Source organism: Acomys minous, assembly GCF_964271855.1.
Source record: "Acomys minous genome assembly, chromosome: 13".
Lineage (NCBI taxonomy): Eukaryota > Metazoa > Chordata > Mammalia > Rodentia > Muridae > Acomys > Acomys minous.
Genome location: NC_140495.1, coordinates 48,430,878 through 48,449,480, shown reverse-complemented (window position 1 = coordinate 48,449,480; position 18,603 = coordinate 48,430,878). Strand labels below are relative to the sequence as shown.

General features: G+C 40.6%; 1 protein-coding gene and 1 pseudogene across 6 annotated transcripts in view; one reads left to right on the top strand and one right to left on the bottom strand.

The window, feature by feature from the left end:
* Positions 1–18,603, bottom strand: part of TCF12 (transcription factor 12) — a 262,121-nt gene that overhangs the window by 86,555 nt on the left and 156,963 nt on the right. For all 5 annotated transcript variants that reach the window (XM_084752921.1, XM_084752922.1, XM_084752923.1 and 2 more), the window contains exon 6: positions 301–365. In XM_084752921.1, the coding sequence (XP_084609047.1) occupies positions 301–365 (65 nt within the window). The remainder of the gene's footprint in view (positions 1–300; positions 366–18,603) is intronic.
* On the top strand, positions 16,145–17,550 carry LOC311581034 (MOB-like protein phocein; annotated as a pseudogene). Its single transcript, XR_014783543.1, has 2 exons — positions 16,145–17,410; positions 17,447–17,550. The product of XR_014783543.1 is annotated as an MOB-like protein phocein (transcript).

Here is an 18,603-nt window from a genome sequence, read left to right as displayed (position 1 = left end):
AAAACAACCCTACCAGCCATGTGATGGTGGCCCACGCCTTTATTCCCAGCACTCGGGAGGCAGAGGCAGGTGGATCTCTGAGTTCAAGGCCAGCCTGGTCTACAAAGTGAGTCCACGACAGCCAAGGCTACACAGGGAAACACTGTCTCAAAAAAACAAAACAAAAACCCCAATCAAGCAACCAAAAAACCCAACCACATGAAGTCACAAAACTATATGAATACATAATGGTGAAATTATGTGGCTGCGTGTCTATCTTCTCTGTCATTACATAAGTGAAGGAAATCTCTCTACACTTACCTGACAGCCTGATAATCCAGAGTCTCTGCTGTACAGGGAAAATGAGCCTCTCTCTGACGTTTTTCCTATAAAACCAAGAAAATAATTTTGTATAAAAAACTTCATTGATGGACAATCAATTTAGCTTAAAAACTACTTTACGTTCAGTATATACTTAACCATCAATGTATCATCACTGAAAACGTTCTCAGAAGAATAACGAACTGACATCTAAAAGTGAACAATGTGACTCACAGAGGACACTCACACATATTCGCTTCAAAACTGGATGATTTTCTTTCTCTCAGAAAACCGTAGAGATGAATGAATGCTGCATTCCCCGATAGTATGCACTCTCCTTAAGAACTTCTTTTGGGACAAGTCACAGTTCCCCATCAGGCAGCTCAGCATAGGCTCTGCCCTGGCAGCTCTTAAGGGGACAATGGGTACCTCACAGCAACAACTGACAACAGCACTTTCTATATCTATATATGCACATCATGTGAGTGTGTATATGTGTATGTGTGTTGTACTTATGGTGTATAAATGTATGTGCACCTATGTGTGTGGCTGATCTTATCTGTGTGTCCAAGTGTGCTGACCAAAAGTCAGTGTCAGGGATTTTCTGCTCCCCAGCTTACTGTGAGTCTCTCCCTGAGCACGGACCTTTCTGTTTTAGAGAGGCTGGCTGAATAACAGACCCCTGAGACCCAGTCTCCCTACTGCAGTTGTTGCTGGGATGCCAAGCTTTTATGTGGGTGCTGGCGACAGAACACACAGACATCTTACCCGCCGAGACATCTCTCCAGCCACTGTATTAATTTTTAAATAGAACATTCACACTACCTTTTCTTTCAAACATCTACTTCACTTTATTTTATGTGTATGAATATTTTGCCTACGTGTATGTGTGTATACCACATTAGCACCGGGTGCCAACAGGCCAGAAGAGGCATTAATCCCCAGAACCTAGACTTAACAGTTTTGAGACTCCATGTGGTTGCTGGAAATCAAATCCCAGGTCCTCTGGCAGGGTAGCCACTGCACTTAAGCTCTGGTCCATCTCTCCAGCAACTACTCATTTGTTTTTAATTGTTTAAGTGTACTCATTAAAACAAGCTTGCAGACACAACATAGCTTTAACTAAATAGCTCACCGCAGTGACACACTGCTGAAGACTTCAGCAGCGATAGCACAACTTGATGATCACATCAAAAATGATGCAAAAGCAATGCCATGATATTTATCTCCATTTCAAGGTAAAAAGCCACCATGCAATTAAATAGGATGAGAAGTTACCCAAATGATTTAGAGATTATGTGAATTTAACTATAGTCATATGTGATAAGATGTGTTATTAGCCTGCGCTGAATAAAAAGGATAATCTGCTAATTTTAAAAGCTGACACACAGGTCAGATGCACAAGCAGTCAAAATTAGACAACTCTAAACCGACCATCTACAACACTGCATATACACAAGAGTCTGTAGCAGTAAGTCTAGCCATGATCAAAATGCCAAGGATATTATCTCTGGGCCTCGTGGCTACTTGGACATAATACATATTTCTGGTGAAGCAAAGACAACACACAAAAATATAGGTTTATAATTGGTGGGGAAAAAACTGGTAAGAAGTGTGGGCTATTTGCTTCACATTCTTTATCATCACTGTCATCTTCATCTTCATTTTGTCGTCTTCTCCTTCACAGTCTTCGTCATCGTTGTCGTCGTCCTTCTCCTCTTTTAGGGTTTTTGTTGTTGTTGTTTTTAAGATGGGGTTTTGCTGCACAGCCCTGGCTGGCCTTGTTGAGATCATGAAAATCCTTCTGGCTCAGTCTCCCAATCATGCCTTGACTAAAGGCATGCACCATGACTCAACAGTTCCCTTCTTTTTAGGAAGAGAACCATGTGGAAGTGGGGTGAAGGTGTCCCCTCGGTGTAGTTCTGGCTATACTAGAGCTCACTGGCTGACCTCAAACTCAGAGATCTGCCTGCCTCTACCTCTTGAGTGCTGGGATTGAAGGTGCACACCACCAAACCAAGCTATACTCCATTCTTACCACAATTTTTTCACATAAAGAATTTTAATTAAAAAATATGCATATAAAGCTAATACCCCAGAAACCCTTCTTGAAGCAAGAGGGTGACAGAAACAGAAAGGAAATGTTAAATAAAATGACTTGAAGAATTCGATGAGGAAAGAAATGAAAGGGAGTTCGCACCTACATTAACAGGCATTAAAAAAAAATGAGTTAAATTAGTATTTTTTAATACTAGAAATCTTTCCCAGTTCCTATCCTTTAATTTTGAAAAATGGTTTTCATTGTAAACGTCATGGCTGAAACACTAAGCCCCTCACATTCTAGAAATTCCTATCCTCGAACATTAGCAATCAGCAGCAAAGCTGATACAATAATTCACAACACATATTACATTGCAAGCCATAAATATAACCATTTGTCAGTTAAAAACAGGCTTTGAAAGACTTCAAAGCTAACCAACAACCTAAACCGCATTGCATGCAGATGCAGATGTACTAGTAACACTAGTAAGAACTCCAACACAGACGTTAGGATAGAAAAGGGAGCAACAGAACATGTGGGTATCAGTTTAGCATCAACAAACCTGTTAGAATCTTAGTGGCTTGTGGGGAGGCTGACTGAGAAATAATCGGGAAACTGTAAACCTGGGCTGAGTAGGATGGTTGAAGAGGTGAGGGTGGCTGCCATGCAAGCCTAATGACCTGTGTGATGCCCAGAACCCACGAAAGAGAGAGAACCAAGTCCACCAGGTTGTTCTCTGACTTCCATGTGGGCAATAGTGGCTTGTGGGTATCCATCCCCACAACAATAATAAATAAAAGTTCAAGAATTTAATTTATAAAGCTTAGCCTATAAATATTCCTGAACGATTTTCCTTTCACAGGTATATTCAACTCAGAGGGGATGAAAATTAACAAAAAATAAAAGTGTTACACATTACAAGTCTCTTGATACAGTAGAGAGCTTGCTGTAGAAATAGTATATATTCAAGTGAGATTTTGAAATATGAGTACGTTTTCATTTTACCTTTCACCATGTCGAACAAGTTATTTTTCCCAAAATGTAAATGGCTGGAGCTGGGTATGGTGGTGCATGCTCTAACCCCAGTGATCAGGAGCTGAAGGCTGGTGGTCACTGGTGGTAGTGTGGCACATATCGCAAATGCTCTGGACAGAGGAGCCTAGGCTATGCTGTAGTTCCTGTTCTTGTTGCTATGGCAAATTCCTGACTCAAGCAACTTCAGGAAGGAAGGATCCTCTGGCGTCAGTCTCTGGAGATGCACTGTAGTACAGCAGGGAAGGCAGCTTCTCTGTTAGTAGTGGCAGAAGGGTAAGGCATCAGTCAGTGCCTTAGCCCCTTGCAGATCAAGAAGCAGAGGCCAAACTAAAACCCTAGGTGTGTATCCTTCAAGGCCTTCCCCCTAGTAGGGTAAGGTAGCTGTATTTCCCAACATTTCGACAGCCTCCCAAAACAATGCCACTACCTGAGCACCCGAGTAGCTAAACACAAGAACCTGTATAGGACACTTTTCCTTGGAAACATATTAGATGGATTCCTCCAAACATTCATGAGCTAGTGACTTTGAGAGATGGTAGGATTATGAGATTCTTAATGTCAATTTGTAAAAAATGCCACAATCTGCTGAAAAAACCTAAGTCATGTAAGTGTTGCTGTTTTGTTGGTTATAGCATATACATGACTTTCTTCTTTCTGTCTTTCTTCTTCTTCCTCTTCCTTCTTCAACATCCACAAGTTAAACAGAGGCACAGTCTATATCCAGAAAATGGTCATCATTTTCACTTTCAATGCTCAAATATAGTTGGAAGCAATTTTGCAGGGAGGAAGCACTGTGGGGGACAGTTGCCATGGGGGCAGCCTTCAAATGAATCGCGAGAGCAGTTGAGAGGATACAAAGGCAACCTGGAGCTGCATCCTAACTCCCACCAGAGTATGACGATAAAGCAAAGAAGACAGCACTTTAGGGTAGGTAATGTGAGCATAATATAGCTGTATAGGCAAGGGATAGTCCAACAAATGTAGCCTTGCAAATTTAAGCTGTGCTCTGCCCAACACATAGTTCTAGAATCTTCAACAAGGTTTTCAACTAGATACTGCCCCACTCTCTAAGGTCTTACAGATGGAAGAGAGACACAGTGACTGCGACAGGACCACTGGTGGTTTTCTGCTCTCCATCTCAAGTTCCTAAGTACACGGTTGAAGTCAAAGGCAGTAAGCAGAGAATCTGAAATCCACATCAAAATGTTGGCATCTTCCTATAGAGGAGACCTGGATGGCATGTGGTATCTGTGCTTTTAAGATTTACAGAGCTATCAGAGGAATCAGAGGTAGGGCTGCTTTCCTAGAGGAGAACCCTCAATAAAGGATAGACGCAAAGAGATATGTATTAGCTTGTTATGAGGAAGAAAGCACTGCAAATAGAATTTGCAATGGTAAAATAAGGCAACCTGTCCAGAAAACTGTAAAAGTTTCAGCTGAGCTTATTAACAAGAACCTAAGTAGAAGGATTGTGAATGTGATTGTGAATGTATTTATTAATGCAATAAAAATTTTTAGAAGCTAACCTTAATGTGCAGACAACTAAGTTCATGGGTATCTACTGTCTTGGATTGTTACTTAGTTTTTGACAGATTTTCCATATACTCCACATAAAGACTACTATGTATAATAGTTAGCTTTGTATACCATAAGGAACAATCAAAGACAACCAAGTTATAGACAGGAAAGGCTTATTCATTCAACCTTACAGTCTGTGAAGTTCAAAGGCATGGTCTTGACGTCAGCTCAGAACTGCTGAGCTCTCCAACCCACTCAGCTATACCATACCTTAGTGGAGGCTTGTGTGGGAATGCAGGAGAGTTTATAGTACAAAGAGGCAGAGAGCCATAAATCCTGGCATATCACCTACCTTACAGGCTCCATAGCACTTCTCAAGGCCACAGCCTAAAAGTTACAATAGACATTGGAAGCAGACATGAACCATATTCAAATCACACTCAAAACCTTTCACTGTATCCATTCAACTAACTTCACTCTCCTGATGCTATTTCTTGATGAACAGAAATCTTTTCCTTCCACCTCCCCCCTACTCCCCCGCCTCCAAGGCAGGGTGTCTCTGTGTAGCTCTGGCTGTCCTGGAACTCCCTGTGTAGACCAGGCTGCCTCAGACTCAGAGATCTGCCTGCATCTGCCTCCCAAATGCTGGGTTTAAAGGTATGAGCCATCACCCAGCTGGAATCTTCATTTACTTTGTCAGTTTTCTCCCATGTGCTTAGCATTTTTTTGTTATGCATGTAGTTTACAAAATCGTCACCTAGCTGGGCATGGTGGCTCACACCTTTAATTCCAGCACTCGGAGGCAGAGGCAGGCAGGTTTCTGTATTTAAGGCCATCCTGGTCTACAGAGCCAGTCTAAGATAGGCAGGGCTATGTTACACAGAGAAATCTTATCTCAGAAAACAAACACACAAAACAAAATCTTTATCTAGTCCACAGCTCTAACTCTTTCCAGAAAGCTTCACTGTTTTACTTCTCACATCAAAGCCAGAATTTGGTTTTTATATCTGTTTGGTTGAGGATCATGGCATGTCCTTTTCTTTAATTTTCTTCAGTGATAACCACCTCACTTCAGCAGTTTGTGAAAAATACGGTAGTCCATATCTTAAAAATACTAGTAACTCCTATGTGAGAATAAGCACAGTTAGACCACTAAGATAATCTAGATGGAAATTAGGGGCGGCTTTCCTTCTACAAGGCATATGTCATATGAGGAAGGGAACTTCACTGACGAGCAGAGGTAGTTTCTCAAGGTCATGGCTTAGTAGCGAAAGCACTAAAGGATTCTGAGAACAAATGGGATGGTGTGTGTGAGGTGTGCGAGCCTGTGCACACACGTGTACTGGGGGTTACTTAGGACCTCAAATACACTACCTGTTCCAAAACTGATTTACAAATCCAGCCAGCCAAATTCTTAACAGCACACTATACTGCATTAATTTCCACAGGAAGTACAGGGCACAACTCACAAATTCCAACATATAAACACACATTTGGTGGGACTCAGTTGTAGCGTAAGACTCCCTCTTTATTTAGGCCCAGAAACAACTTATACCTATCAAATGAATGGTCCTATATATGAAATCAATCTTACAAGGAAGACAACTCGGTGGCAAATCACTCCCAAAGTTAAGTGGCAGGCAAATCTAAAGAACTAAAGGTTTGTTTGTGTGTCATGGTTTAGATATGTCATGAGGGCCACTGTTAGGTGTATTGTTCCTTCTAGAAAGCTTGATACCAAGAGGTGATCAAAGCAGCCGATGTAGCTGTGAGACAGGTCAGAAATCTTTCTTCCTGTACATTCCATCTCTGGGCTGGAGAAACCTGCTCTATCTCGCCCTCATGGTGCCTGTGGCTCTTACTATCAACTGGAAATGTGTGAAGGAGGAAAGAACCAGCATCACCAGTATTAGGGAAGAGGCAGCCCAGCTTATTTTCTGCAACTCCTGGATACTTGAACTTTTCTAACCAAGGTAAGCTTACTAATTGCAGTAACTACTCCAGAAACAACTCCTGAGCACAGACATAAACCAGAAAGTTTCCAAACGCCAGTATGATTTTTGTTCATTTCTATAAGTTACACTGATTTGCAACCACAAATTTAAACTCACCACTACATAAATCCTTCCATGTCCTATGGGCAGTCAAAACTGAAACACATAAAAACACAGACACACAGGCAAAGACATACACATACACATGCGCACAAAACCCAAATAAAAATCTTAACCTACAAAAAAAAAAAATGAGTATTTAAAAAAATTACTTCTATCTACATTACTATGTTGAAACTTAAAGTATCTTAATGTACAAATCATGTGTGTTTTTCCTATATTTGCTCTTTAAAGAAACAATATAAAATCCTGACATAAAAATCCAAACATTTATTGATAAATCTAAATTTGGTGAGTCTTCTGAGTAAACCATCCCTTTCTCCTTGGGTACATATAAAGTCATTTACCTGAAATGGAGAGGCATGTTCCTCCAGTCCTATAGGTGAACCCTATTGCCAATTCCATGTAATATGGCTCTTACTAACCATCTGAAGAAATGTAAGAAGCTGTCTTACAACGTGAGCAAGTGCACAACGCAGCTGAGTATAGCTGACATGACATGAGGAGTAAGAGCAAAACACCCTTTGGCACTGCTAGGGATGCTACCGGCGGGGGGGGGGGGGGGACGGGGGGGGGGACGGGGGACGGGACTGCTAGGGACGCTACTGGGGGAACTGCTAGGTAAGTGCTTTTTCCGTGAGCCCCGCGCCCACCAGAGGCTTGGGAAGTCTGATTACTAAATTAGTCTCCTGACTCTTGCTTCTCTTTTACTAAGTGAACCAGGCAAGATACACTTACCATCAACGACTTCATCCATTCCATTTAGAAAATCAACTCAGCAACATGTACCTCACACAGACCTGCCCAGTTTAATTAACATTTATAAAGTTCTTGAAAATTCTTATCTGAAAGAACCTGAAGCCGTTGCCACCTACCACCACAGACCTCATCTGAGTAGCAATTTGTTCAAACTTCCAGAGAAAACAGCTTTTACTGTAATAGTATCTTAAAACAAAACAAAACAAAAAACTGAGGAAAGATTTCAAATAAATGTCTATCTGTTTTATTCACAATAATTTAAGTATTAACCCTGAGCGTATGTGCCACTGAAGACGCTTACACTCGCAGTGCCAACAGTTGCTGGACTCTGTGCCCTCTTTTCGTTCATTCCAAGTCAAATCACTCATACAGCTACTGAAGAGGAGGCTGCAGCAAAGGTAAGGCGAAGCCAAGTGTGAGTCCAGATAAACATAGAGTCCCTACAGAGGTCAGTGATTAACTAAGTCCCAGGTGCAGTTACTATTCTAACCAGCCAATACCAACTCACTATGACAGGCATCAGGACTACAAACAACATCTAAGCCAAGAGTTATGCAGAACTGCCAAGATGGGGTAGTTTGAAAGTTCCTGAGCCATGGTTTCTTGTGACTTTTAAGTCCAAGATGAAGTCATCCAGGATACAAGCACTCCCTAATCCATCTCTGGTTCTATTATTCATGCTCTCTCTCTCTTTCCCCATCAGATTTGTGAATTAAGTATAAGGATGAGTAGCTTTATACAGAAGTTTCCCTCTAGTCAGGGAGAGAAAAGTGAGGTGCGTAGACAATAAGAAATTAGCACACCAACAAATTGGCAATTTTTGTTATTTACTCAAAATTGTAGGGCTCCTTATGTTCCAACGTCACATTTATAAAACATATAAAGAAGTGTTTATTATATGTGGCACAAAACTTAAACTTCACTTCTTTAAAAATGTTACTAAATAACTGTGTTTTCTGCTCACCCTCAGCCCACACTCTACCATGTAGCTCTCTCTCCAACTCACTAACTGTGATCTCTAAGCTGTCCTGAAAAACACTGATGAGCCATGCTCACACTGCACTGTCACTGTCCCTTTAGGAGAACTGATGCTTCTCACTTGATGTCTCTGCACTTGTTCAACTACATGTAAATTTTTAGAAAAGATAGTTTCATTTTTATAGCAACCCCAACCGAGCACAGGATTTAAGACTTTGTCTTTTGGCTATATTTCAGGAGAAAATGTCATAAATGTGTAATTTGTTTAAATAACAAATTAACATTTGTATCTTAAAAGTATTTTAATTAGTGGCTTTCAAGTGACAAACAATTAAGTAAGTCAAAGTTCCTGAGCATCTTAAACATATCCACAGGGAATGAAATAAATATGGGGTTAGAGAGATGGCTAGGCTCACAACTCAAAAGTCAAAAAAGAAATTCAAAGTAAACTAACAGTTCATCAACAAATAACAAAAAGCGGAAAAAGGAGCAAATCTCAAATGCATCTACTTTTGGCACTTCATTTTCTTTCTGGCATTAGCATGTCTTGGTAGCAACACACTTACATAACCTCTTCCTCACAGACTGACTCTGTTCAATGATCTTCTGAGAATTGTCTTGTACTATAAAGTGAGCAGAATATTAAGTTACTATTGCTTGTTCAGTAATATTCTCAAATTTTCTGTATTTTGGCTCATTAATTTAGGCTATTTTAACAGGCAAAGGCAGAGTGGATGTCTGCTTTTTATGGCACCCAGCGACCAGAAGGTAGACGCCATTTGTTCAGAGAACACTGGTCTTGAATTCTACACTTTTGCTTGAGTGCCAGGGACAGATTCGATCCCAAGGCTTTATCTACGTTATATATAGCCACATTAGCGCAAAACACCATAAAAGAATTATGCTGTAAAATAGTGAACAATGAGTGATTGCTAATTAGCAAGCTCTCTTGATAGTGAAAAATGGAGGAGAAGAAAAAGAACGCAATGGAACCTCGACTGTTCCTCATACATCCGGTCATAAGCAGAGTAGTGCTGTGCGCTAGCTGTGTGACGTAGCATGTTAGTGAACTTCTCTGTCCTTAGTTTGTCTTTCTGCTTAGTATAGCAAGTTTGGACTATAATGGATTGTATTTAACTGGCCCTAAAATTTGATAACCATAAACAACACTTTGAGCCAGGCTCCTTACTTGTCGTGTGATGTAAGTTATGAAGTGAATCAGGAAGACAAGCTGTGAAGAAATGTAGGGACTTGGATGCTAAGCAGCTAATGACAATGGAGCATGTGAGCGAAGCATCGAGTACTCATTCTCCACATCCTATGATGTCTGTAAATATGTACTACATACCGCAAACTCTGCGTCAATACAACCCAAACCACTGGGGCTGAAGAGATGGTTCAGCAGTTAGAACACTCACTGGCTGCACTTGCAGAGGGCCTGGGTTCAGTTCCCAGTACCCAGATGCTGGGCAATCAGCCATGCCTACCCATTAAAAAAGTGCGTTAAACAACAACAAAAATAACCAAATTCCCCACTGAACTCATGAAGAAAAGCTCAGAGTGTTCGTGCATTTTCTCACCCAGGCTTAACACCTTCCAACTACAATGCAGAAATGTAACACACTTTGAATACCATAGGAAAATACATGGAGATACAGAGCCATCCAAAGAGGACCATCCCATTCTGTGGAAACAGATGGAGAAAAACCCTGAATAAAGTATTAAGTTGTTCTTAAGAGTCTGCTAAACATTAAACAGGGGTGCTGCTATAGGGCAAGTACTCTGAGGATAACATATACCACATGCATTTTCACCAAGTGTTACAACATACTACCATACTAACTGTGCAAACTGAAAATGAGTAAAAACCAGTTTCAATTGCTCAATGGGTCAAAATCCAAACCTCACTTGTGAGTAAGGTGACATTTGTCAAAATCAGAGTTTACACACCAAGGGAAATAAGAAGTGTGGTAAAGGGCTAGAAGGACTGACATTTATTTCCCAGCATTCATGTCAGGTGGCTCACAACCATCTATTAATGGGAGGGAGGGAGGGAGGGAGGGAGAGAGAGAAGAAGAGAGAGAAAGGGAGAGGGAGAGAAGGAGAACAGACAGAGACATGGTGTGGTGCTACCCGTCTGTAATTCCAGCACTAGAGAAGTAGATGCAGAAGGATCACGCATTTGAGGCCAACCTAGGCTAAACATAAAAAAGAGAAGAAAAAGCCATATAAGTGGCTATTCAAACAAATGTGAAAATAGTGTATCTGAGTATAGCATTTTTTGAAGAACAGGAAGGAAAGCAGGAAGGAAAAGAAAAGAACTAAGCTGACAATGAGGAGACGCACAATGCTGGGAAAAGACACTAGACCTGAACTAGCCGCAGTTGAAGTGCAGCTCTGTAGCAGAGTATCTGTATGGTCTCATTCCTCAGCGGCCACAACTGTGAACTGTGAATAAAAACAGCCTCCTCAGCTGGCACATGACGCACTCAAGGAGGCAGAGGCAGGCGGATCGCTGTGAGTTCGTATGCAGCCTGGTCTACAGAGCGAGTCCAGGACACCTAAAGCTACACAGAGAAAACTTGTCTTGCAGAAAACAAAAACAAAAACAAAAAAACCAACCAACCCAAACAAACAAGCAGTCTCTCACTGTTTTTGGAAGGATAAAACATACTGCCATATAAAAGGCTTAGAACAGTGATAAGCAAAAGAAGTTACTCAAATTTTAATTACTTTTCTTTCTGACAAGTTTTTATGAAGCCCAGGCTGGCCAAACTTCTGGTCCTCTGACCCCAACCTCCTGAGATCTGGATCACAAGTGGGCATTACCATGACCCATAACATGGTCCTGGGAATCACACCCAGAGCCTGATGCATGCAGGTTAGGTGAGTGAGTACCACATTAACAGAGCGACTACAGACCAAGCCGCTTAATGACGTCTCAACAAAATCCACTGACTATGGGGAAAAAGAAGAAGGAGGAAGAGGAGGAGGAAGGAGGAAGGAGGAAGAAGGAGGAGGAGAAAGAAAGAAAGAAAGAAAGAAAGAAAGAAAGAAGGAGAAGGAGAAGGAGAAGGAGAAGGAGAAGGAGAAGAAGAAGAAGAAGAAGAAGAAGAAGAAGAAGAAGAAGAAGAAGAAGAAGAAGAAGAAGAAGAAGAAGAAGAAGAAGAACCAGCAGCAGCAGCAGTAATATCATCACGGGGGTGGGGGGGTGGGGGGTGGGAGGGAAGGAATAGTATCATGGAAAAGTCAATTAAAGGGGCTGAAGAGATGGCTCAGTGGTTAAGAGCACTGGCTGTTCTTACAGTGGTCCTGAGTTCAATTCCTAACAACCACATAGTGGCTCACAACTATTTGCAATGGGAACTGATGCCCTCATTCATGTACATTAAATAAATAAATTTTTTTAAAAAAGTAATTACAGGAGAAAACCTCATGAATGCATGATGTTCATCTTTGACACTACATCTTTCAGTTGCTTTAAAATATCTGTCTAATAGTTCCAATATTAGGGCCACCAGGAGTCTTGTTCTGTCAACTGTCTTGCCTCCTGACAATATTTGTTCTTTCTACTTTTTAGATCTACTGGAGTACTTCTTGCCTGTTTTGGTTCAGGCTCCATCTCCTATAGAGCTCTGTCTGAGTAACTTGTCCTGTGATTGTGGCAAATTACCTAACAAGACAAAAACTTCAGAGAAAGCCAGCCATAGAGGTACACATCTTTAATCCCAGGTCTTGGGAGGCAGAGGCGGGGGTGAGGGGGGATTGTGAGTTTGAGGCCAGCCAGTTTATGAGTTCCAGGACAGTCAAGGCTACATGGAGAGACTCTGTTTCCAAAAACACAAAGCCTCAAGAGAAGAAGGGTTTATTTTGCTCAGTTTAAGGACACAGTCAGGGCAGCTAGTTATATCACATTTCTCAGTGAGGAAGCAGTCAGGTACAACTGCTTGTGCTCAACTTATTAGTTTCCCTTTTATACAATCCAGGACCTAAGCCCTCAAAATGGTGTTACTTACTTTTAGATCTCTCCATCTCTATAACCTAATCAACATAACCCCCCCCCCCCCCCGCCACATGCTTAGAGCTAAGTAATCCCTCACAGGTATTCCTGGAGGCTTGTCTGTGATGTAAGTCCAAATGCTATCTTTATAGGATTTTACAGTCAACAGTAAACATCACTGCCCTGTAAAACTGTGCCTCTCTTCTTTCTTGTAGAAGCCAGACCCTGTCTATACCTGAAATGACTCTGTGTTTACTGAGAGGAATGAGACCTGTACTTGGTACCCAGATCTGAGACAAGTTTCCTGTTTTCCTCAAGCACTTGCCTCATAGTCAAGAGGCTTTACTACTCCCACAGAGTCTTTTGAAATCAGTGTCTGGAGAAGCTGACCCCTACTAGTCTCATTTTTCCTGTAAGATTGAGTGGAGGCTTGAAGAAAAAAACCAGGAGTAACAAAGAAGTCACCCCTGATTTGACTCATGCCTTTTTGGTATCTGTTGTTGCTAAGATTCCCGTAGCTCTATCCAAGTAGGAGAACACTAGCTCATATCTGGCGCTGAGATCTTCAAAACTGCTATCCCTTCATCTACTTGTATTTGAGAGCGCTCTGATGCTTGCTCTTTCTAGGCTGCCATTGGTAGACAGTTTGTGTATCATGTTCATCTGCCCTTATATGTGTATGTGTGTGTGTGTTGTGTGTGTGGTCTTATTTTGTACCCCAAACTGGCCTCACATTTGCAGCAACTCTGCCTCAGCCTCCCAAGTACTGAGATTACATATAGACATTAGCCACTAAACTGCCTCCCATGTGCACATAGATCAGTACTCGGGAAAACAATGCAAATACTGAGTTGCTCCTCTGTCTTTCTCTTCTTTTCTCATCTGTTTGCCTTCCAAACCTTGGTTTCCTTGAATTCTGATCGTTGTCTCTTTAGCGCACGAAGACTGTCAAGTTCTGCTGGGCGATCTCATCCCTCTAGTGCTGCCTGGAATCTTGGTAGTGCGTCAGAGCAGCCACAAGACTCTTCCTGGTTTTGTCTCCCTCCTGTAAGACTACCAACTGCTCAGGTCTCAAGACCCTTAGGGCTCCTATAACATTTCCTGTACTGTTTTGGTTTTTTGTTTTTTGTTTTTAAATCTGTCTCTTGACAAATGTTCCAAGGAGTCCACAACAGAATATGGTAGAGAAGGTGGGAGCAGTTTTCCTCTGGCTTCCTTTCATGAACCCATTTTTCATAGATGAATTATCTAGAATATGGTAAAACTTAAGTCTTGTAAATCACTCTCTGGTAAAGAAAACCATTCCTAGTAATAGTAGTAGTGTATAGAAAATAACATAAAATGCCAGGTTCAAAATTTGTTATTACCATTACATTTTGAAACAACCTAAACAAAAAGCATCCTACTCAGATACATTTAACCGTAATCTATAGTGGGTGTCAAAAACAAACCCTCTTAGAAAATCTAAAACTTTATTTAGCTGCTTCTGTTTTACACTGTTGTAGAGAGTTCTTTGTTTCTAACATGAGACACTTTATAAGGCACCTTAAATATCACTAAAGTGAGGTGATACGTTTGAATCAGCAATGAATATTACCTCCTGTGAACCATGTAGTTATCTACCAAAGGTGACAAAGCCAAGCTGGAGACGGTCTGGTTCTCTCTCATTATTTGACTCACAAAATACAATGCCCAGTTGTTAGTTCTCTGCCATCAGCTGTTGGATAGTTAACTTTAATGCCATGAGGTTGTGCAAGTTTAAAAAATTTTTGGTATAGGTATTTGTATAAGCTGTAATTAGATTATATAGAAGTCATTATTTCTTAGAACGTCTCTATATTAGATCAGAATTACACTGACTTTTTAAAAATTGCCTACCTATATGAGACTACGTATATTCAATAAAATGATAAATCTTTGTAAAATATGTATTTAAAACCAACAGTAAAACTTATAGTTAAAGCACTACTGAGACAGCTCAGCGATTTAGAGTACATGTTGCTCTCGCAGAGGACTTTAGTTCAAGTCTCAGCATTCAATATTGGAAGGCTCAAATGCCTGGAACTCCAGCTCCAGAGGGGTCTGAGGCCACCGAACTCTAAAAACACCTGAACTCATATATAATTACCCCATACAAAAGCCCCACTAGGCATAAAATTAAAAGAAAGACAAAAACCCTACACTTAATTAATCTTAGAGCCAGTATGGACCAATATACTTGGGATCTTGGCATGCAATAGACTGAGGCCCCACTGGAACCTCGAGATTGCCCACTGGCTGGCCAGTGAACCCCAGGAATCTTCTTGTCTCTACCTCACTAGGGCTGAGATTAGAATTGCTTGCTACTCAAGTCCTCATGCCTGCATGACAAACACCTTTTCAACAGAGCCATCTCTCCTGCCCTTCCATTTGAACATTTTTGTAGATTTGTATTGTCATTTTTTTCTTCAACATTTCAAAGTCTCTCCCACTAAAGTCCACTGGGATCAATAGCCTTTTGGTACAAACTGTTCTTTGGGAAGAACATTCAGGTACCTGTTCAAATGACACTTCCTCTCAGAGGTTACTACTGACTCTCCTATGTAGAAGAGCACTGACACTCTGACTTTTCTTTCTCTCTCTTTTTTGTTACCCCGTAGAAAGCCTTACCAGTAACTTGCAACAAACTACCATCAAATAATTATCCCTTTTTTGTTCATTTGTATTTTGAGACAAGGTTTTACTGTGTAGCCTTGGCTGTCCTAGAACTAGCTCTGTAGATCAGGCTGGTCTAGAACTCACAGAGATCCACCTGACTCTGCCTCCCAAGTGCTAAGATTAAAGGCGTGCACCACCACTGCCTGAGTTAATTTCTTAATACAAGTCTGAGAATTCTTTTATCACATATTGCCTCATTGACTACATCTTACTATCACTTACTAACATTTGTATTTCTTTTTAAATTTTTATTTAAATAATTTATTCAGATAACCTCTCAATTACATTTGTATTTTCTAAATCATGTTTATTGTAACTGAAATTAGAACCCCTTTGGACTATACAGAAAACAGCATGTGATTATTCTTTTTCATTCACAACTCTTATTAATAAAACTATATACAAGGACCCATTGCACCTTTTTACCTCATTGTTCTTTCTTTTTATTTCCAAACCAAACAATAATTTCTAGTAGCATTTCTTCACTTGGGGTAAAGCTTCTTTAAAGAAAAATAAATGAAACTGTCAAATGACTAAAGATATTTGAGTGGAAGACTGTAACAGATACGCAGAATGAAGTTAAGGGGCTATTTGTGAACTATGAGCAATTGCTTAATAGAATGTAAGTTCAGAATTCCCAACAGATCTTAATATCAAAAAGAAATGCCTAGGGGGCAGATAGCAATTACCCTGGTTTTAAATAAATGCTATGGTTTTCAACTTTCTAATGGAAAGTAATGATCTTAATGTAGTTGCCCCTGTTAATTCTGAACTAGTAGCCAAAGAGGACTGCTTTCTTCCACTCTTACTTCCTCAAATTTTTGGATCATACTCAGACAGTATCTATTTTAGGAACTCCTCTGGAAGGCCCTATGTTTTATGCAAGGAACTGCTGTTTTCCCAGATGAATGGAATATCCATTCTACAGATCCAAGTTTCCATGACAATAAAAACAAAACAGTCATCAGCACCAACATGGTATTTGATGGAAAACGCAGCTGCAGCGAGGAACAGTTCAGTCTTTATCCTGCTCCTTAGCGAGCACAGGCGCCGCATTTCCCTAGAGCAACCCCAGTGTTCTATAGCAGTCCCTACCCAGACCCAAACAACAGCAGCTGAGTGTGCTGACCGCCTCCAGCCTGAAAGTCCTCTGCCTTTCCCAAGCTCATTTAAATACATGAAAAGAGATCCCAGTATCGACACCGGCCGCCCAGACTCTAGCACTAGACTCACGGCAGAGGGGATGGCAGTGCTGAGGAGAACAGGCGGGGCACGAAGGCACAGGGTTTCTATAATTGGCCTGATGAATCATTTGATGAAATGGACAGTACACTTGCTGTTCAGCAGTATATTCAACAGAACATAAGGGCAGACTGCTCCAATACTGACAAAATTCTTGAAGCACCTGAAGGCCAAGATGAAGGCGTACGGAAGTATGGACATTTAAGGCAATTCTGCCTTGAACTAAATGGGCTTGCTGTTAAACTTCAGAGTGAATGCCATCCAGATATGTGTAATCAAATGACAGCAACTGAACAATGGATTTTTCTTTGTGCAGCTCATAAAACTCCAAGAGTGGCCTGCCATAGACGATATGAGACACACCCCTGATGGTGCCACATGTCTCCTGAATAGCAATAAATATTTTCCCAGCAGGGTTAGCATAAAAGAATCCTGTAGCAAAACTATGATCAGTGTGCTGTAGGATTCACAGAACATCTTCACACGCCTGTTTTCATCACCGGCAGATATTTGATGAATATGAAAATGAAACATTTTTATGTCATCGGTTTACTAAATTTGTGATGAAATATAATTTGATGTTGAAGGATAACCTGATTGTACCAATTTTAGAAGAGGAAGTTCAGAATTCAGCTTCTGGGGAAGTGAAGCATGAAGGGAATCATGTAGAACCGTGTACTGAGCACATAATTAACAATTATGTACTGTGTGTATATACATATATATGTGTGTGTGTATATATATATATATATATGATTTTAGACACATCAATCATATATCCGTATTATAGCTTATTTGTTTAGTATAGGTTTTGTGTGCTACGTGTTGCCTTTTAAAATGAGAAATACATTTTAAGTTATTAATGAGCTGTAAATTCACTGGTGTAACACTCATGGTTTTTAAATAAGTTTAGTATTATCTGTTTAGAATGTCATTAATATAAGAATTTATAGTTTGGTAAAACTGCTGCTAAACAGTCATTGGATCACAATCCATTAATGAAAGAATGAACTTGTGTTTCCCACAAGCCACTTACTACAGATATATTTTCTTTGGTTTCACCCCTAGGTTTTGATATTTTACAAAATTCAGTAGTATGCTATCTGTACTGTTTCCAAAATGAGATTAAAGTGTTTAAAAGGTCTATTTATAGCTTTGGATATGTATAACAGATTATGTGTATGTTCAGAGGAATTCAAGGAGGTGTTACTAATACTTAAATAATCTCACTCTGCTACAGAAAGTCTACTCTAGGTCAGTGTACTTGGAATCGTGACAGTGGATTATTAACTGTGTGCTGGTGACGATAGGCGCATCCGTGGTGCGCCCATGGACACCTGCCCCTTCTTGTTTCCCTTAGTGCTCTCCCAGAACTACAGCAGTCAAGCAGTGGTTAGTGGTGGCTTGTCCCTGTTTATATTAGTGTTAATTGCTTACAGAGCATCCCTCAGACAAGCAGCGATGTTACACTACAGGAGTCAACTGTGCAGCAAACTGTACTGCCTACCTTTGTGAAGTTGCTGTAACTACTTAGAAACTGTCCTCCTTATGATAGTTTGACTCTTCCTGTTAGTAATATTAATCTTTTCACCTAACCCTAGGCAGCGTTGAATAGACATGAAAAAGACAGTGTGTTAATTTATTATCTTCCCCGAAAGCTTAGTTTGATTTATATGCACATATACGAGTACTTCCAATAATTCACAGGTGCCAGTGCTGTTGTTGAGTGGTCATACTTTGGTTTCTTATTTCAGTGTCTGAAGAATTTAAGTGCAGACTTATACTTGGTGAGGTTTCTCATAAAATGCTGGGGTGTCTGTGCCACACTGTAAGAAGGCACGAAGACTGGCAGGAACTGTACGTGCAGCCGGACAGTTGAAGCCACCTCTACTGATTTAACAAGCATGAGGAACTTCTTT